Raw genomic sequence first — 22140 nt, forward strand, 5'->3', positions numbered from 1 at the left:
ACCCCTTCAATGCCAGTCACATTTATACAGTAATTAGTGCATATTTATAGCACTGATCGCAGTATAAATGTGAATGGCGCCAAAAATGTGTCAAAAGGGTCCGATGTGTCCGCCATAATGTCGCAGTCCCAATAAAAATCGCAGATCGCCGCCATTACTAGTAAAAAAAAAATAATAAAAAATAATAATTCTGTCCCCTATTTTGTAGGCGCTATAACTTTTGCGCAAACCAGTCGCTTATTGCGTTTTTTTTTTACCAAAAATATGTAGAAGAATACGTATCGGCCTAAACTGAGAAAAAAAAATGTTTTTTAAAAAAATGTGGGCTATTTATTATAGCAACAAGTAAAAAATATTGTATTTTTTTTCAAAATTGTCGTTCTTTTTTGTTTATAGCGCAAAAAATTAAAACCGCAGAGGCGATCAAATACCACCAAAAGAAAGCTCTATTTGTGGGGAAAAAAAGGACGTAAATTTTGTTTGGGAGCCACGTCGCACGACCGCGCAATTGTCAGTTAAAGCGACGCAGTGCCGGAAGCTGAAATTTCACCTGGGCAGGAGGGGGGTATATGTGCCCAGTAAGCAAGTGGTTAAGGGAGCATCTCTGTGTCTGAGTGGTTGCCATAGAAACATTTGTAACGGGGAGGAGTTAGTAAGATGACCACGCCCATGTGGGGGCGCCAGAAGTATTTCTGCACCCAGGCGCCTGTGACCCTAGGATCGGCCCTGTCCAGGATTGAGTGCGCTACTTACCCTAAGTCAGGAAAGGAGTACTGGGGCTGTTCGCATGTCCTTGCGACAGGATAGGGACCCAAAACGCTTGCTCTGCCACTACAATCCCTTATACATCCTCCAAGGAAGTCCAGGATTGAGTGCGCTACATACCCTGAGTCAGGAAAGGAGTACCGGGGCTGTGCGCGACCGCAGCACCTTGACACTTGTTGTCATCCCCTTTTTGCAAGCTTTGTTAGTCTAGGATTGGACAATGCGTGGATGGCCTGGCGACCAGGATACATTGACACTTGTCACCGCCATTTTGCTTAATTTTGTACGTTCAGGATTGAGTACGTTACATACAGTCAGAAAAGGAGTACCGGGGCTGTGCGTGACCATAGCTCTTTCACACTTGTCATCTCCCTTTTGCAAACTTTGTTAGTCCAGGATTGAGTGTGCTTCTTACTCTAATGCCCCGTACACACCATCACTTTATGTGATGAAAAAAAACAACGTTTTTAAAAACGTCACTTTAAATGACCGTGTGTGGGGGAAAACGTAGTTTTATGTCTTGTGAAAAACGACAAAAAAAATTGAAGCATGCTTCAATTTTATGTGTCGTTTTTCAAAACGTCGTTTTTTACTTCACAGAAATTGACCGTGTGTAGCAAAAAACGACGTTTAAAATTACGTTTTTACACCCGCACATGCCCAGAAGCTAGTAATGAAGCGAGGTTCAATGGAAAAAAGTGGTGAACGTAACCTCGCTTTGCTAGAGCATTGTGAGAAAAACGATGGTGTGTAGGCAACGTCGTCTTTGAAAATTGAAGTTTCAAAAACGTAGTTTTTTACTTCACAGAAAATGTCGTTTTTTTTCATCACATAAAGCAGGGGTCTCAAACTCAAATTACCTGAGGGCCACAAGACAAGTTTTCATATGCCATGGGGGGCCGCATGCAAACTTTCAAACTTCAAAAACAACAGTACTGGTGTCAGCGAACACATTATTAACCCCCAGCACTGGTGTCAGCGAGCGCATTATTACCACCAGCACTGGTGTCAGCGAACACATTATTACCACCAGCACTGGTGTCAGCGAGCGCATTATTACCACCAGCACTGGTGTAAGTCAGGGTTTGACAAATTTGCTTGGAATCTAGGAGCCAGCTAAAAAAGTTAGGAGCCAGAAAACGCACCCCGTCCCGACGAGCTTGCGCGCAGAAGCGAACACATACGTGAGCAGCGCCCGCATATGTAAACGGTGTTCAAACCACACATGTGAGGTATCGCCGCGATTGGTAGAGTGAGAGCAATAATTCTAGCTCCTCTGTAACTTAAAACATGCAACCTGTAGATTTTTTTAAACGTCGCCTATGAAGATTTTAAAGGGTAAAAAAGTTTGTCGGCATTCCACAAGCAGACACAATTTTGAAGCGTGACATGTTGGGTATGAATTTACTCGGCGTAACATTATCTTTCATAATATTTAAAAAAATGGGGATAACTTTACTGTTGTCTTATTTTTTAATTAAAAAAAGTGTAATTTTTTTCCCAAAAAAGTGCGCTTGTAAGACCGCTGCGCAAATACGGCGTAACAGAAAGTATTGCAACGATCGCTATTTTATTCTCTAGGGTGTTAGGATAAAAAATATATATAATGTTTGGGGGTTCTAATTAGAGGGAAGAATATGGCAGTGAAAATAGTGAAAAATGACATTAGAATTGCTGTTTAACTTGTAATGCTTAACTTGTAATACCAACGGCCACCACCAGATGGCGCCAGCTCACACATCTGGTGGTAATAACTTGTAATACCAACGGCTCACCACCAGATGGCACCAGCTCAAAAAAAAAAATTAAAAAAAATTATTATTTTTTTTTTTTTTTTTTTGCTCCCCTCACTTCCACCCTGCCTGAGGGCCATTTATAACTGGTCCGCGGGCCGCAAATGGCCCGCGGGCCGGTACTTTGAGACCACTGACATAAAGTGATGGTGTGTATGCGGCATAAGTAAGGAAAGGAGTACTGGGGCTGTGCGCATGACCAGGCGACCGCAGCACCTTGCCACTTGTTATCCTCATGTTGCTGAATTTTGTAAGTCCAGGATTGAGTGTGCTACTCCCCCCCCCCCGCCCCAAGTCAGGAAAGGAGTACTGGGGCTGTGCACACCGTCTGGCAACTGCAGGTGTAATGCAAGAAAAAAAAAAATTAAACAAACAAAAAAAACAGGAGGGGTGCCTTCCGGGCCTGTAAGTGGCCCTGGGGACCATTGGGCCACCTACAGGTGTAATGCAAATAAATAAATGAATTAAAAAACAAAAAACGGGAGGGGGGCCGGACGGGACCGTAAGGGGCCCTGGGGACCATTGGGACACCTACAGGTGTAATGCAAAAAAAAAAAAATGAATACATTTTAAATTAAAAACGGGAGGGGGGCCCGACCAGGCCTGTAAGTGGCCCTGGGGACCATTGGGCCACCTACAGGTGTAATGCAAATAAATAAATGAATTAAAAAACAAAAAACGGGAGGGGGGCCGGACGGGACCGTAAGGGGCCCTGGGGACCATTGGGACACCTACAGGTGTAATGCAAAAAAAAAAAAATGAATACATTTTAAATTAAAAACGGGAGGGGGGGCCCGACCAGGCCTGTAAGGGGCCCTGGGGACCATTGGGCCACCTACAGGTGTAATGCAAAAAAATAAATAAATGAATAAAAAAAAAACAACGAGAGGGGGGCCGGCCGGGCCTGTAAGGGGCCCTGGGGACCGTTGGGCCATCTACAGGTGTAATGCAAAAAAAAAAAAAAAAATGGGAGGGGGGCCGGCCGGGCCTGTAAGGGGCCCTGGGGACCATTGGGCCACCTACAGGTGTAATGCAAAAAAAAATGAATAAAATAAAAATTTAAAACAGGGGGGGGGGCCGACTGGGCCTGTTAGGGGCCCTGGGGACCATTGGGCCACCTACAGGTGTAATGCAAAAAAAAAAAATCTAAATAAAAACAGGAGGGGGGCTGGCCGGGCCTGTAAGGGGCCTTGGGGACCATTGGGCCACCTACAGGTGTAATGCAAAAAGTTTTTAATAAGAATAAGTAAATAAAAAAAACGGGAGGGGGGCCAGCCGAGCCCCTGGGGCCCATCGGGCCCCTTACAGGTGTAATGCCTGTACCCCCCTGCAGGGGCGTTTGAAGGAATTTGGGGGCCCCAAGCAAAATGGACATGGAGGCCCCCCACCCCCTGCCCCCCCCCACACGCACACACGCAAAGCCCCCCCCATGCTATTTTTAATCTCCTGCCCCCCCTCCATCTCTATGTACTTTTACGCCCCCTGGGCCCCCCCTCCCTACCGGGTCTGTACCGGGCCCCCCCCTCCCTACCGGGTCTGTACCGCGCGGAAGGAGATTCAGTTTCCTGTTCTTGGCCGGACTAAAAGAAAGTGAGCACTTAGTGCAGGGCTATCTTAATGAGAGGGCACACCTGGGCATTGCCCAGGGGCCCCAGATGCATGGGGGGCCCCTGCACTTTCCCCAAAGCAGCTGATCCTTGAGCCCATGCTGCCCCAAAATTGGGGGCCCATGATGGCACTGAGAGTGATACACAGGGGAGGCAGTCTGCCTGATACCTACTTGATTTCTGTTTACCTGTATGTCATCATTGTAGGGGCCCCAGAGCATTACTTTGCCCAGGGGCCCATGATGCTATAAAGACGGCACTGACTCAGTGTGCACTTCCTGTCAGTCCGGACTGACAGGAGAAAGTTAGAGGAGCTCGGCCACTCTACAGAGAAGGAGATGTGATGACTCGAGGCAGAAGTGCTGGAGGCTCTCTATAGAGCGCTCAGGCAGCTGCAGCATATAGGAAGCACGGCAAGGGCCCTGCTTGGGGCCCCAGGCCAGCTTGGGGCCCCAAGCAATTGCTTGGTTTGCCTGCCTTGTAGCGACGGGCCTGCCCCCCTGATGGCGGCCCTGCTGGGAAATGACAGGCAATATTGTTTGGTAGAAGGAATCTGCACAGCGCGAACCCTTCTGGTGTGGTAAAAGAAGACATTTATGCTTTTTTTTTTTTTTACATTTGGACTTTTATTGCTCACTATATTACTGGACTCACTAATTCACAATGGGGTTTTGAAAACTTTATTTATTACATACACATTTATGTATAAATACATATAGAGTTGTTTATAACTTTATGTTCCTTTTTTTTTTTAATGGTGGAATCACCGCTCTACTAGTAACTCATTATGGTAACTTTTTTGGGAATTTGTATATGGGGTGTATAGTGAAGTGACGCATATTTATTTCTATTTTTACTTGTATTTTTTTTTCTTTTTTTACGCAAAATATTTTTTTTTCCCAAGTACATTTTATATCATAGGGGGATTTAGTGTGTTCAGTGCGGAGAAGGTTTTGCTTTTAAGAATTCATCTATAACACACACAACTAACATGGGGCGAACGATCCCAAACAACAAGGAATAAAAAAGGTCAGACAGTCCGGGAACAGCAGGGGGCGCACTGCAGTCATTTCCTCCTGTGTGTGTGTAAGTAGAACATCTGAGGGGTCCGCTCTGTTCTTTTTCAGCATGACTTCCAGTAATTCTGTGCTGAGTGATGTATCTCATTAATAACCCCCTTTGGAGCCGGGGGAGGGGGGGGGGGGCATCCCGGCCCTTTAAAGGGTTTAGGATGCCAGGGTTTCCGATCATGTGACCGGCCGCTGTGAATGGCTACCACGGTGGTCGCATGATCGGAAAAGCTCCATGATCGCAAGTAGCAATTGGGATCTTTCCATTAGCCACCGGCAACTTTGGCGGGAGCGCGTTCTCAGCACGGCTGTATTTACTCGGATTCACGCCAAATATGCGGCCGCTCAGCGGCAAAGGGGTTAATCCTGAAAGAAGATGTTGCCGACTCCCCGCCACCCTTCAACGCTGTGGTCCAGGACGCAGAAGCTGAAGTCGTCCCTGGGGGTCATCCATGGAAACACCACCTGTGGGCAATGAGAGGAACATGTCACTGGCCTCGGTCACCATATCCACCATCTTAATCTATTTTTCTGTGTTATAACCAACTATCTGCATTCAGTTTTGAATGGGGCGTCAATGGGTGAAGCTTTTATTGCTTTCTGGGTGTGTGCTGCCCCAATGGGCATAGAGGGCCAGATTCAGAAAGAATTACGTTGCGCAGCGGCGGCGTAACGTATCCCATTTACGTTACACCGCCGCAGGTTTACAGCGTAAGTGCCTGATTCACAAAGCACTTACCTGTAAACTTGCGGCGGTGTAACGTAAATCCGCTCGGCGCAAGCCCACCTAAATCAAATGGGGCGGGCACCTTTTAAATTAGGCGCGTTCCCGCGCCGAGCGTACTGCGCATGCTCCGTCCATCAAATTACCCGACGTGCATTGCGCTAAATGACGTCGCAAGGACGTCATTGGTTTGACGTTAACGTAAATGGCGTCCAGCGCCATTCACGGACGACTTACGCAAACGGCGTGAAATTTTAAATTTCGACGCGGGAACGACGGCCATACTTAACATTGGTAGACCACCTAGGAGGCAGCCTTAACTTTACGACGCGTATCGCTACGGAAACAACGTAAATTTAGATCGACGGGCATCGCAGACGTTCGTGAATCGCCGTAACTAGTCATTTGCATATTCTACGCCGACCGCAATGGCCTCGCCAGCCTAGAATTGCAGCCTAAGATCCGACGGTGTAACACAAGTTACACCTGTCGGATCTTAGGGCTATCTATGCGTAACTGATTCTATGAATCAGCCGCATAGTTACGACAATCGTATCTCAGAGATATGACGGCGTATCAGGAGATACGCCGTCGTATCTCTTCTCTGAATCTGGCCCAGAGTTTTTTTATATATATAATACTGTTTCTCTTAACCATTTTCTATGGATGTTATGTTTGTTTGCATGCTGCCATCTAGTGACCTTTTGTGGTAATGCACATATTCTCTATATTTTCTTTTGTCTGATCTATGACACACTTCCTTTCTGTGTAAGACTCCACCCCTTCTTCCCGACTTTCTTCTTCCTGTCTATAGAGGCTGCTTACAGGCCACATGTAACAAGGGCATGTGTATTCTGCATAGTAAGCTACAGACAGTATCATCTTTTGACCGCACAATACTACAACCTGTTCATCTGCTGTCACCTGTCATCTGATGTATTCTGATGTTTTGGATTAAAGCAACTTCTGTGAATAGAATCGGTTTAGGCGAGTTCAAGCTATCCGATAAGGATTGTCCTCAGTGATTATATCTGTGTCAAGTCACCTGTGGTCAGGTGACAAATGCAGAGAGAGGCGAGCTGCTGGCCATTGCGTTGCAAGGGGGGGCGGGGGGTGGTCTGGAGTGACCAACCATCCCCTTTTCTCGTGGCCGCGGGCTGTCTGAGCAGTCCTGGGCCAGATGTCACACAGGCACAGAGAGCAGAGTGAAGCTGCCTCCCCCTCCAGTGTTTGTGTACACTGGGGGAGGGAACCTGCTGTGCCTGTGCTGTGCTAATCTGAGGTACTGAATGGGATGGGGGAGGGGGGGTCCACCTGTGCTGAAGGGGGGGGGGGGGGTTTGTGCTGAATGGGGGTCCACCTTTGCTGAAGGGGGGTCTGTGCTTAAAGGGGGTCCATCTGTGATGAAGGGGGGGTCTGTGCTGAATGGAGGGGTCTGTGCTGAATGGGAGGGTCTGTGCTGAAGGGGGGGTCCATTTGTGCTGAATGGAGTAGTCTGTGTTGAATGGAGGGGTCTGTGCAGAATGGGGAAGTCTGTGCTGAAGGGGGGGGTCCATCTGTGCTGAAGGGGGGTCTCTACATTCTGTAGGCTATATTTATATGGGCATGGAGTGAAGCTGAATTATCTCAAGAGCTATTTCACACTGCCAGCTGGCTGCGTTATCGTTAAAGCGCCGCTAAAAAGCGTCACTTTACCATTGTTTAAGTTGCGCTATTTGGGCGCTAGCGGGGCGCTTTTAACCCCCGCTAGCGTTTGAAGAACCTCCTCGGGGGTCCCTCGGCAGCTCTTGCGGCTCCTCCTTGCATTAGATAACCCCCTTTGGAAAAGAGCTCTCCCGAGGGGGCTCCTGGGGCATACACTCGGCGTACACAGCAGTGGGAGCCAATGGCTGCGCTGCTATCAATCTATCCAATCAAAGCCGGGACTCCATGGAGAGGAGGACGGCGGGGACGCGCCGAGCAGGTGAACTGGCTCAGGTAAGTAAAATGAGGGGGCTGGGGGGGGTGCCGGTGATTGCCAGGTGTTTTTTCACCTTAATGCATAGGATGCATTAAGGTGAAAAAAACACGAACCTTTACAACCTTTAAAGGGGTTGTAAAGGTAAATGTTTTTTCACCTTAATGCATCCTATGCATTAAGGTGAAAAAACATCCGACAGCACCGCTCCCCCCCGAGCCCCTGTTTTACTTACCTCACCCCTCGAAAGTCTTGCGCTCGTCCCCGTCATCCTCTTCGGTTCCCAGCCTGGCCTTTGATTGGCTAGGTTGGACGGATTGATAGCAGCGCAGCCATTGGCTGGCGCTGCTGTCAATCACAGCCAATGACGCGGCGCGCCGGGGGGCGGGGCCGAGTGATACAGTCAGCGGCTATGCCCGCCGCTGTATCACGGTTGCGCACCCGCAAGAGCTTTCCACCATGCAAGCTCGCTCGCATGAAGGTGGAAAGCTCTTGCGGAGGGGGAGCCATGACAGCCGCCGAGGGACCCCAGAAGACGTGGATCGGGGGCCACTGTGTGCAAAACGAGCCACACAGTGGAGGTAAGTATAACATGTTTGTTATTTTTTTATTTTTATTTTTTTGTTTACTTTATTAAGTTTTGACAAAAAAAAAACATGGAAGCTGGTTGGTTTCTATGTAGAGCTACACCAGATTTTTCACTTTCCAGTTTTCTGTTGTGTCTCGCGACAGAAAGTGATAGGAAATATTATGCAAAAATCTTTATGAACCAATGTAACTACGTTGGTTACAAATGACTAAAACGTGAATGTCAATCTGTATTGTTATTTAAAAAAATTGCAATAGAAATTTATTGTTGAAATAAGTAAAATATTAGGGTGGATTTCCCAGAATTGTGAAAAAAAGCCAAAAATTTCTAGTGGAAAAAAACCTCTGCGTAATAAATAATTTCTACCAAAGAAATCTCATTTTGTTTGGGTACAGTGTTGCATGACCGCACAATTGTCATTCAAAGTATGAAAGCAATGTCATGATTAGAAATGTTGTTTTCACAATGAGACCTTACACTGACCACCAATGTAAGAAGGGATGTTACTGAGACCTTACACTGGCCACCAATGTAAGAAGAGATGTTACTGAGACCTTACACTGGCCACCAATGTAAGAAGGGATGTTACTGAGACCTTACACTGGCCACCAATGTAAGAAGGGATGTTACTGAGACCACAGACTGACCACCAATGTAAGAAAGGATGTTACTGAGACCTTACACTGGCCACCAATGTAAGAAGGGATGTTACTGAGACCTTACACTGGCCACCAATGTAAGAAGGGATGTTACTGAGACCTTACACTGGCCACCAATGTAAGAAAGGATGTTACTGAGACCTTACACTGGCCACCAATGTAAGAAGGTATGTTACTGAGACCTTACACTGGCCACCAATGTAAGAAGTGATGTTACTGAGACCTTACACTGGCCACCAATGTAAGAAGAGATGTTACTGAGACCTTACACTGGCCACCAATGTAAGAAGTGATGTTACTGAGACCTTACACTGGCCACCAATGTAAGAAGGGAAGTTACTGAGACCTTACACTGGCCACCAATGTAAGAAGGGATGTTACTGAGACCTTACATTGGCCACCAATGTAAGAAGGGATGTTACTGAGACCTTACACTGGCCACCAATGTAAGAAGTGATGTTACTGAGACCTTACACTGGCCACCAATGTAAGAAGTGATGTTACTGAGACCTTACACTGGCCACCAATGTAAGAAGGGATGTTACTGAGACCTTACACTGGCCACCAATGTAAGAAGGGATGTTACTGAGACCTTACACTGGCCACCAATGTAAGAAGGGATGTTACCGGGGCTCCACACTGGCCACCAATGTAAGAAGGGTTTTACTGAGACCTTACACTGGCCACCAATGTAAGAAAGGATGTTACTGAGACCTTACACTGGCCACCAATTTAAAAAGGGATGTTACTGAGACCTTACACTGGTCACCAATGTAAGAAGGGATGTTACTGAAATCTTACACTGGCCACCAATGTAAGAAGGGATGTTACTGAGACCTTACACTGGTCACCAATGTAAGAAGGGATGTTACTGAAATCTTACACTGGCCACCAATGTGAGAAGGAATGTTACTTGGACCTCACACTGGCCACCAATGTAATAAGGGATGTTACTGAGACCTTACACTGGCCACCAATGTAAGAAGGGATGTTACTGAGACCACAGACTGACCACCAATGTAAGAAGGGATGTTATTGAGACCTTACACTGGTCACCAATGTAAGAAGGGATGTTACTGAAATCTTACACTGGCCACCAATGTGAGAAGGAATGTTACTGGGACCTCACACTGGCCACCAATGTAAGAAAGGATGTTACTGAGACCTTACACTGGCCACCAATTTAAAAAGGGATGTTACTGAGACCTTACACTGGCCACCAATGTAAGAAGGGATGTTACTGAGACCTTACACTGGTCACCAATGTAAGAAGGGATGTTACTTGGACCTCACACTGGCCACCAATGTAATAAGGGATGTTACTGAGACCTTACACTGGCCACCAATGTAAGAAGGGATGTTACTGAGACCACAGACTGACCACCAATGTAAGAAGGGATGTTATTGAGACCTTACACTGGTCACCAATGTAAGAAGGGATGTTACTGAAATCTTACACTGGCCACCAATGTGAGAAGGAATGTTACTGGGACCTCACACTGGCCACCAATGTAAGAAGGGATGTTACTGAGACCTTACACTGGCCACCAATGTAAGAAGGGATGTTACTGAGACCACAGACTGACCACCAATGTAAGAAGGGATGTTACTGAGACCTTACACTGGCCACCAATGTAGGAAGAGATGTTACTGAGACCTTACACTGGCCACCAATGTAAGAAGGGATGTTATTGGGAGCCCATGCTGACCACCAATGTAAGAAGAGCATTACTTGGGTGGTGGACACACTGACACTTACCTTATCACCCTACCACTGCACTGACCACACCCACATTGATTTGGGCATTCCCCTTTAAAATGTTGACCAAATCCCAACGTCCCCCACCCCTTCCCATGATCTTTGGTTTCTTCTATGTTTTTAAAGGATATCTCCACCTCTCTGTGGTTGCCTACCCTTGTGTCTGTCTATACACAAGTTTGCCCCTTCCTACCCATGTGCCCAATGGAGAAAAGGGGGTAGGTTCATTTAAAAACTTTCTAAATTAAGTGAGATCTTTCCAGTATTTCATTTTGGAGCACCACGTGATGTGGGGGGGGGGGGGGGCTACAAGATCGGTAGAGTATCACTGAAGATATGTGAAGGCACCTTCGGGGGGTTTCCTTGATTTGTCTTATATCCTGGTACAAATTCACTTTACAGGAAACCTAGAACAAGCCCGGGACAGTTGAAGGCTCCACCATGTAGAGTACTTCTTTAGGGTCACCATACCTACCTAATCTAGCTAATCAATCTGTATCCAATCAGGTAGGACCTTGCACTATTTGGTTACCCACTTAAGGACCGCCGCACGACGATATATGTCGGCAGAATGGCACGGCTGGGCACAGGGACGTATATATATATATACGTCCCCTTTAAGAGCCCAGCCGTGGGTCGCAAGCGTGCCGCCACCGGCGCGCTCTTAACCCGGTTCGAAGCTCCCTGACTGCACTCGCGGGACCCGATCGGCACCAGTGTCCCGCGATCGGGTCACAGGAGCTGAACAATGGGGAGAGGTGAGTGTAAACAAACCTTCCCCGTTCTTCCGTGTGGCAGTGACACTGATCGTCTGTTCCCTGATATAGGGAACGACAATCAGTGACGTCACACGTCCAGCCACGCCCCCCTACAGTAAGGCCGCGTACATACGATCAGTCCATCTGACGAGAACGGTCCAAAGGACCGTTCTCATCAGTTAACCGATGAAGCTGTCTGATGTGCCTACACACCATCAGTTAAAAAAACGCGGTGACGTAAAACACAACAACGTGCAGAGAAAAATAAAGTTCAATGCTTCCAAGCATGCGTCGACTTGATTCTGAGCATGCGCAGGTTTTTAACCAATGCTTTTGCGTACTAATCATCGATTTTGACCTATCGGTGAGGCGTCCGAAAAGCAAGTTCTACATTTTCGGACCGAAGGAAAACTGACCGATGGGGCCCACACACGGTCGGTTTGGACCGATGAAACGGACCTTCATTCCGTTTCCATCGGTTTTGACCGACCGTGTGTACGCGGCCTAAGAATCACTCCCTTAGGGCACACTTAACCCCTCCTAGTGTTAAACCCCTTCGCTGCCATTGTCATTTTCACAGTAATCAGTGCATTTTTCTAGCACTTTTCGCTGTGAAAATGACAATGGTCCCAAAAAAGTGTCCAATGTGTCCACCATAATGTCGCAGTCACGAAAAAAAAAAAACGCTGATCGCCGCCATTAGTAGTTAAAAAAAAAAAATTATTAATAAAAATGCCATATAACTATCCCCTATTTTGTAAACGGTATTAATTTTGCGCAAAACAATCGATAAACGCTTATTGCGAATTTTTTTTTTTATAACAAAAATATGTAGAAGAATACATATCGGCCTAAACTGAGTAATAATAATGTTTTTTCATATCTTTTTGGGGGATATTTATTATAGCAAAAAGTAAAATATATTGATTTTTTTTTCAAAATTGTCGCTCTAATTTTGTTTATAGCGCAAAAAAAAAAACCCGCAGAGGTGATCAAATACCACCAAAAGAAAGCTCTATTTGTGGGAAAGAAAGGACGCCAATTTAGTTTGGGAGCCACGTCGCACGACCGCGCAATTGTCAATACTCACTAAAAAACGCACCTACCGCTGGAGTCTGATCACCCCAATCTTACAGCGCATACCATAAAAAATCCAAAATGAAATTCTTCTGGTCTTCTCGTTTACCAGGTGTGCGCCTACTTTATGGCGCCATGTTATTCATGTTATTCAGTCGCTCTATTTTTGTTTATAGCGCAAAAAATAAAAACCGCAGAGGTGATCAAAAACCACCAAAAGAAAGCTCCATTTGTGGGGAAAAAAGGACGCCAATTATGTTTGGGAGCCACGTCGCACGACCGCGCAATTGTCAGTTAAAGCGACGCAGTGCAGAATCGCAAAAAGGGGCCAGGTCCTTAACCTGCATAACCTTTTGAAGTCAGCTACGGTCAGTGTGAAAAGACTGGAGTGTCCTACAGACCAATGACGATGCGCTTACCCCGCTTGTGGATTTTTGTGGAGATAAGTCCAGGAAGGGGCTGTCCTGCCTTCCACTCTGACACATCTCGAAGAAATCAGCAAAACTTTCCTGGTGGGGTTCCATACTGGTCAACTCCATGTGCATTTCTTCCTTCACCTCCAACTGCGGGACGCTGCGGCTTCCCCATGTCATGGACTTCAACCTGCGGGTGGAAAGAGTCGGGTGGCATAAGAAGGAGAGTGTGAGCGTGGAACAGTTCATAAATGTTCACAGATGTGCATCCAGGCCCGAATTCTCAAAAGAGATACGACGGCGTATCTCCAGATACGCCGTCGCATCTCTGCATTGTGCCGTTGTATCTATGCGCCTGATTCTTAGAATCAGTTACGCATAGATATCTATTAGATCCTACAGGTGTAAGTCTCTTACGCCGTCGGATCGTAACTGCATATTTACGCTGGCCGCTAGGGGCGTGTACGCTGATTTACGCGTCAAAATATGTAAATCAGCTAGATACGCGAATTCACGAACGTACGCCCGGCTGACGCAGTAAAGTTACGCCGTTTACGTTAGGCTTTTCCCGGCGTATAGTTACCCCTGCTATATGGTGGCGTAAGTGCGGCGTACCAATGTTAAGTATGGCCGTCGTTCCCACGGCGAAATTTGAAAATTTTACGTTGTTTGCGTAAGTCGTCCGTGAATGGGGCTGGACGTAATTTACGTTCACGTCGAAACCAATACGTCCTTGCAGGGTATTAGGAGCAATGCACACTGGGAGATTTCCACGGACGGCTTTGCGCAAAATCACGTAATATTACGTGATTTTGCATTTCAGCCACTAGCGGCGCCCCCTGCTCTCCCCTGGTGCCGACGCGCGTGCCCGGCGGTGATCACCGCAGGGCACCCGCGATCGCTCGTTTCAGAGCGAGAACCGGGAGCTGTGAGTGTAAACACACAGCTCCCGGTCCTGTCAGGGGGAGAAATGACTTATCGTCTGTTCATACAATGTATGAACAGCGATCTGTCATTTCCCCATGTCAGTCCCACCCCCCCTCTTCAGTTAGTACACACCTAGGGAACATAATTAACCCCTTCCTCGCCCCCGTAGTGTTAACCCCTTCCCTGCCAGTGACATTTTTACAGTAATCAATGCATTTTTATAGCACTGATCGCTATAAAAATGCCAATGGTCCCAAAAATGTGTCAAAAGTGTCCGAAGCCTCCGCCATAAGGTCGCAGTACCGATAAAAATCGCAGATCGCCGCCATTAATAGTAAAAAAAAAAAAAATACTAAGAAAAATGCCATAAAACTATCCCCTATATCAGGGATATGCAATTAGCGGACCTCCAGATGTTGCAGAACTACAAATCCCATGAGGCATAGCAAGACTCTGACAGCCACAAGCATAACACTCAGAGGCAGAAGCATGATGGGACTTGTAGTTTTGCAACAGCTGGAGGTCCGCTAATTGCATATCCCTGCCCTATATTGTAAACGCTATAACTTTTGCGCAAACCAATCAATAAATGCTTATTGCAATTTTTTTTTACGAAAAATATGTAGAAGAATACGTATCGGCCTAAACTGAGGAAAAAAATCGTTTTTTTATATATTTTTGGGGGATATTTATTACAGCAAAAAGAAAAAAATATTCATTTTTTTTTTTTAAATTGTCGCTCTATTTTTGTTTATAGCGCAAAAAATAAAAACCGCAGAGGTGATCAAATACCACCAAAAGAAAGCTCTATTTGTGGGGAAAAAAGGACGTCAATTTTGTTTGGGAGCCACGTCGCACGACCGCGCAATTGTCAGTTAAAGCGACGCAGTGCCGAATCGCAAAAAAAGTGGCCCGGTCATTGACCAGCAAAGCGTTCCGGGGCTTAAGTGGATTAAATAAAAGTGGGCTACCAAGCCCTTAAAAATTCAGTTCTGGACTGGAGTACTCACTAAAAAACGCACCTACCGCTGGAGTCTGATCACCCCAATCTTACAGCGCATACCATAAAAAATCCAAAACAAAATTCTTCTGGTCTTCTCGTTTACCAGGTGTGCGCCTACTTTATGGCGCCATGTTATTCACGGCTGTCTTTTCCCCTTTACCCTCCAGGCACATCCTGTCAAAACTGGTGACTGGAAATCTGAAGGCTCAATAAATCTCTTTACTACACTACAACACACAGTGGAAGAAGACGTCCTAAAGTATTGAGCAACTCCAAAGGCACTTCATGCTACAAACATACTTAAAATATTGCTTTGGAGTGGTCAGGATGGAGTGATAAGGAACCAGGCACTTTTAGCTGGATTCAGGTATGGCGCCGCATCTTTAAGGCGGTGTAGCGTATCGTATTTACGCTACGCCGCCTTAAGTCAGAGAGGCAAGTACTGTATTCACAAAGTACTTGCCTCCTAACGTGCGGCGGCGTAGCGTGAATAGGCCCGGCGTAAGCGCGCCTAATTCGAATTAGGATGAGGGGGTGTGTTTTTTATGTTAATGGGGGGTGACCTGACGCGATTGACGTTTTTTAGGAACGGCGCATTCGCCGTCCGTGTACATATCCCAGTGTGCATTGCGCCAAAGTACGCCGCAAGGACGTATTGGTTTTGACGTGAACGTAAATTACGTCTAGGCCCCATTCACGGACGACTTACGCAAACGACGTAAAATTTTCAAATTTCGACGCGGGAACGACGGCCATACTTAACGTTGACTAGTCCAGCTATTTGATGGAATAACTTTACGCCTGAAAACGCCTTACGTAAACGGCGTATCTTTACTGCCTCGGGCGCACGTACGTTCGTGAATAGGCGTATCTAGTCATTTACATATTCTACGCCGAACTCAATGGAAGCGCCACCTAGCGGCCAGCCTAAATATTGCACCCTAAGATACGACGGCGCAGGCTGTCGTATCTTACCTAGGTTTAAGGGTCCTTTCACACGTGCGGACCGTTTTTTAGATCAGTTTTTTATCATCAGTTGATCCGTTTTTCATCCGTTTTACATCCGTTTTTCATCAGTTGTCATTCGTTTTTCATCCGTTTTTTCACCCGTTTTTATTTCTTCCGTTTTTTCATCCGTTTTTTCATCCGTTTTTTTTTTAATTAGAACTTTATTTTTATTACATATTTTGATGAAAAACGGATGTTAGCGGATCGGATGTTAAACGGATCGTCCGCTAACATCCGTTTTTCGTCCGTTCCGTTTTTTTGACGGAAGAAAAATGGGGTTTTCTTCCGTTCAAAAAAACGGAGCTTAACGGAGACGGATGTTAACGGACGTTAGCAGATGCTCATCCGCTAACGTACGCTATCCCATAGGAAAGCATTGCAGTCCGTAAACGGACGTATGAAAAAACGGACGAACGGTCCGCACGTGTGAAAGGACCCTTAGTGTATCTCAGTTTGAGAATACACTTAAACTTAGGACGGCGCAGATTCCAAGTTAGGTCGGCTTATCTACTGATACGCCGGCCTAACTCTTTCTGAATCTAGCTATTTATCGACATCCCTTCCCACTAAGTCAGGGGTCTCCAAACCTTCTAAACAAAGGGCCAGCTTACAGTCCTTCGGAGTTTACAGGGGCCGTACTGTGACCAGTGGCAGTAAAACATGTCCCAGGCTTGGTGGTCATTGTGAGTACGTAGTTTACGTTGGACGTGTGTCTGGATGGACGTAGATTACGTTCATGGCATAGGCAGTAATCTGGCGTATCTTAGGTAGTTGTTCCGACGTGGTTATGAGCATGCGCACGGGGACGCGTCCACGACACGACGCATGTGCAGTTCGTTCAACGTACTTGTCTGGCTCTCAAACCATCATTTGCATGGGGTCACGCCTCATTTGCATGGGTTTGCATGGGGCAAGCCCACTTCCACCTACGCCGACTTACGCCTTCGAAACCCAGCACAGTTTAGGCAGCACTGGCTTTGTGAATTCCATGCTTGCCTCTCTGCGCTGCGTCGGCGTAGCGTACAGGAGATACGCTACGGCGGCATAAATGTGCGCCGCTGTCTGTGAATCGGGGCCCATTATTTTTTAATTTAGTGCATTAATAGGGCACTGGTAAAATTAATCTAAACCTGAATCTGCCACATCTGTTGGTAAAGTTACTGACACGGGCAATAGACATTTTTGAATCTGGCACAGACAATTTTGTATTATTCTTGTATCATTTCTGCAGTCTCTGATCATCTCTTGTATCATGTCTGCAGTCTGTGACCATATCTTGTATCATGTTTGCAGTCTTTGACTATCACAGGTATCATGTCTCCAGTCTCTGACCATCTCTTGAATTAGGTCTGCAGTCTCTGACCATCTCTTGTATCATGTTTGCAGTCTCTGACTATCACAGGTATCATGTCTGCAGTCTCTGACCATCTCTTGTATCATGTCTGCAGTCTCTGACCATCTCCTGTATCATGTCTGCAGTCTCTGACCGTCTCCTGTATCATGTCTGCAGTCTCTGACCGTCTCCTGTACTATGTATGTAGTATGTCTGGGGGCTCTTTCTACCAGACCTCCTAACAGAAGTCCTCTCTGTGTCCATCAGAGAGTCCCGCCTCCAGGTCCCATTAGTGTACTCTCCCCGAATCCGGTCTTCTGGGGTCCCTCGGCGGCTGTCTCGGCTCCTCCTTGCAAAAGCTTTCCACCTTCATGCGAGCTCTCACGGTGGAAAGCTTTTGCGGGCGCACTCCCGTGATACAGCGGATGTGATTGACAGCAGCGCCAGCCAATATCATGTCTGCTGTCTCTGACTATCACAGGTATCATGTCTGCAGTCTCTGACCATCTCTTGAATTAGGTCTGCAGTCTCTGACCATCTCCTGTATCATGTCTGCAGTCTCTGACCATCTCCTGTATCATGTTTGCAGTCTCTAACTATCTCCTGTATCATGTCTGCAGTCTCTGACCATCTCTTGTATCATGTTTGCACTGCAGTCTCTGACAATCTCCTGGTTCATGTCTGTAGGCTCTGACCATCTTTTGTATCATGTTTTCACTGCAGTCTCTGACTATCATTTGTATCATGTCTGCAGTCTCTGACCATCTCCTGTATCATGTCTGCAGTCTGTGACAATCTCTTGTATCATGTTTGCAGTCTTTGACTATCACAGGTATCATATCTGCAGTCTCTGACCATCTCCTGTATCATGTCTGCAGTCTGTGACCATCTCTTGTATCATGTTTGCAATCTCTGACCATCACATGTATCATGTCTACAGTCTCTGACCATCTCTTGAATTAGGTCTGCAGTCTGACCATCTCTTGTATCATGTCTGCAGTCTCTGACCATCTCTTGTATCATGTTTGCACTGCAGTCTCTGACAATCTCCTGGTTCATGTCTGTAGGCTCTGACCATCTTTTGTATCATGTTTTCACTGCAGTCTCTGACTATCATTTGTATCATGTCTGCAGTCTCTGACCATCTCCTGTATCATGTCTGCAGTCTGTGACAATCTCTTGTATCATGTTTGCAGTCTTTGACTATCACAGGTATCATATCTGCAGTCTCTGACCATCTCCTGTATCATGTCTGCAGTCTGTGACCATCTCTTGTATCATGTTTGCAATCTCTGACCATCACATGTATCATGTCTACAGTCTCTGACCATCTCTTGAATTAGGTCTGCAGTCTGACCATCTCTTGTATCAGGTCTGCAGTCTCTGACCATCTCCTGTATCAGGTCTGCAGTCTCTGACCATCTCCTGTACCATGTCTGCAGTCTCTGGCCATCTCTTGTATCAGGTCTGCAGTCTCTGACCATCTCCTGTATCATGTCTGCAGTCTCTGACCATCTCTTGTATCAGGTCTGCAGTCTCTGACCATCTCTTGTATCAGGTCTGCAGTCTCTGACCATCTCCTGTATCATATCTGCAGTCTCTGACCATCTCCTGTATCATATCTGCAGTCTCTGACCATCTCCTGTATCATGTCTGCAGTCTCTGACCATCTCCTGTATCATGTCTGCAGTCTCTAACTATCTCCTGTATCATGTCTGAAGTCTCTGACCATCTCTTGTATCAGGTCTGCAGTCTCTGACCACCTCTTGTATCAGGTCTGCAGTCTCTGACCATCTCTTGTATCAGGTTTGCAGTCTCTGACCATCTCCTGTATCAGGTCTTCAGTCTCTGACCATCGCCTGTATCAGGTCTGCAGTCTCTGACCATCTCCTGTATCAGGTCTGCAGTCTCTGACCATCTCCTGTATCATGTCTACAGTCTGTGACCATCTCTTGTATTATGTCTGCAATCTCTGACCATCACATGTATCATGTCTACAGTCTCTGACCATCTCTTGAATTAGATCTGCAGTCTGACCATCACTTGTATCAGGTCTGCAGTCTCTGACCATCTCCTGTATCATGTCTGCAGTCTCTGACCATCTCCTGTATCATGTCTGCAGTCTCTGACCATCTCCTGTATCATGTCTGCAGTCTCTGACCATCTCTTGTATCAGGTCTGCAGTCTCTGACCATCTCCTGTATCATGTCTGCAGTCTCTGACCATCTCTTGTATCAGGTCTGCAGTCTCTGACATCTCCTGTATCATGTCTGCAGTCTGTGACCATCTCTTGTATCATGTCTACAGTCTCTGACCATCTCTTGAATTAGGTCTGCAGTCTGACCATCTCTTGTATCAGGTCTGCAGTCTCTGACCATCTCTCGTATCAGGTCTGCAGTCTCTGACCATCTCTTGTATCATGTCTGCAGTCTCTGACCATCTCTCGTATCAGGTCTGCAGTCTCTGACCATCTCCTGTATCAGGTCTGCAGTCTCTGACCATCTCTTGTATCAGGTCTGCAGTCTCTGACCAGCTCTTGTATCATGTTTGCACTGCAGTCTCTGACAATCTCCTGTATCATGTCTGCAGTCTCTGACCATCTCTTGTATCATGTCTGCAGTCTGTGACCATCTCTTGTATCAGGTCTGCGGTCTCTGACCATCATTTGTATCATGTCTGCAGTCTCTGACAATCTCTTGAATTAGGTCTGCAGTCTGACCATCTCTTGTATCAGGTCTGCAGTCTCTGACCATCTCTTGAATTAGGTCTGCAGTCTGACCATCTCTTGTATCAGGTCTGCAGTCTCTGACCATCTCTTGTATCAGGTCTGCAGTCTCTGACCATCTCTTGTATCAGGTCTGCAGTCTCTGACCATCTCTTGTATCAAGTCTGCAGTCTCTGACCATCTCCTGTACCATGTCTGCAGTCTCTGACCATCTCTTGTATTATGTCATTGGTATTTTAATATATTGTGTTGTGTGTCTGCTGTCTCTGACACTGAATATTTTGTGCGGCCCTTTGGTGATGTCTAGAGGCACATGTGAGGGCCACCATACCAAGAAAGTTGACCACCACTGGTTTAGACTAAGCTATAGTACTGAGCCAGAACATCCAGGCAACGCCAAGGCGGCAAGTTCTTCTCTATTGTGGTGACTGAAAACAATTTAAACTATTTTCAAGTTCACACGCCAAGAGCTGGAGGACACACGATTGGGTCTGAAGCTGCATTCCAGTACCTTGTAGACCCGAAGATGATGACCCTTCAGGCACCTGAAAAGGGTCGGAGGAATGCCACTCATTTCTTTCTAGGTATGGCAGCTGAGTGACAGGCGGGCAAGGGTCCTCTGTGCTCCCGCAGGCATCAGAATCTACTCAAGGGTGCTGTTCCTCTGCGGGGGAAGCCGATGACAGACAAAATCTATTAAAACCTTCTCTGCATACCGTCCCACTAAATGTAGGCCAACTGTCCTTTCCCTTCACCTGCAATCAATGGCCCAGATTCAGGTAGCAATTGCACCTGCATAACCATAGTTACGCAGCGCAATTGCTGACTTGCGCCGGCGTAACGAGTTCTCCTGATTCAGAGAACTCGTTACGCCGACTGCAGCCTAAAATCTGCGCGGCATAAGGCTCTTATGCCACGCAGATTTTAGGCTGCATTCTTGCGTTGACCGCTAGGGGGCGCTCCCATTGTGGTCAGCGTATAGTATGCAAATTGCATACTTACGCCGATTCACAATGTTGCGCGCCCCCTGCGTACGCAAGTTACGTCGGTTGCGTACGGCATCTTTAGCATAAGGCTGCCCATGCTAAAAGCAGGGGCAGCCAATGCTAAAGGATACCCGGCGTTCCCGCGTTGCGACGTTCGAATTTTACGTCGTTTGCGTAAGTGAAGGCGCTGGACGCCATTCATGTTCACCTTGCCGCAATGCACGTCGGGAAAGTTTCCCGACGGGGGCATGCGCTGTACGCTCGGCGCGGGAGCGCGCCTAATTTAAATGATTCCCGCCCCCGGCGGGATCATTTACATTGCGCGCGCTTACGCCGGGCAATTTTGCTCGGCGCGCCCTCGCAATTTACGGAGCTACTGCTCCGTGAATCGAGGGCAGCGCAAAATATTTGCGTGGGCGCAGGGCAAAATCGTTGCCCTGTGCCTCCGCAAATAAAGCGCAAGTCCTACCTGAATCTGGGCCAATATTATTAGTATCATCATTACTAGGGACACCAATTCTGGAGTGACAAGGTAACAGTGCAGGGCTACAGCTGGTATCCCATATCAGGAAGTGCCTGAACAAGGACCATCATGGTAGGATCGTCAGAACTTACCGTATATACCTGAATATAAGCCGAGGCACCTAATTTTACCACAAAAAAATGGGAAAACTTATTGACTCGAGTATAAGCCTAGGGTGTCCATCTGCATGCCTCACTGTGTCCATACCTCACTGTGCCCAAGCTTAACTGTCAATGTGCATGCCTCACTGTGCTCATACCTTACTGTGCCCAAGCCTCATTGTGTCCATGCCTCACTGTGTCCATGCCTCACTGTGCCCATGCCTCACTGTGTGCCTGACTCACTGTGCCCATGCCTCACTGTGCCCATGCCTCACTGTGCCCAAGCCTCACTGTGCCCATGCCTCACTGTGCCCAAGCCTCACTGTGTGCATGCCTCACTGTGCCCAAGCCTCACTGTGTGCA

The 22140-nt window shown here is 46.9% G+C and overlaps 1 protein-coding gene across 1 annotated transcript in view; it reads right to left on the minus strand.

Moving 5' to 3' along the window:
- Positions 1-4907: 4907 nt before the first annotated feature.
- INCA1 (inhibitor of CDK, cyclin A1 interacting protein 1) overlaps positions 4908-22140 on the minus strand; it is a 33366-nt gene continuing 16133 nt past the window's right edge. Inside the window, exons 5-6 of the mRNA XM_040341960.1 lie at positions 13178-13361; positions 4908-5700 (exon numbers count right to left, since the gene is read on the minus strand). Coding sequence (XP_040197894.1) covers positions 5596-5700; positions 13178-13361 — 289 coding nt within the window. The 3' untranslated portion in view covers positions 4908-5595. The remainder of the gene's footprint in view (positions 5701-13177; positions 13362-22140) is intronic.

Source organism: Rana temporaria, chromosome 3 (assembly GCF_905171775.1).
Source record: "Rana temporaria chromosome 3, aRanTem1.1, whole genome shotgun sequence".
NCBI classification, from domain to species: Eukaryota; Metazoa; Chordata; class Amphibia; order Anura; family Ranidae; genus Rana; species Rana temporaria.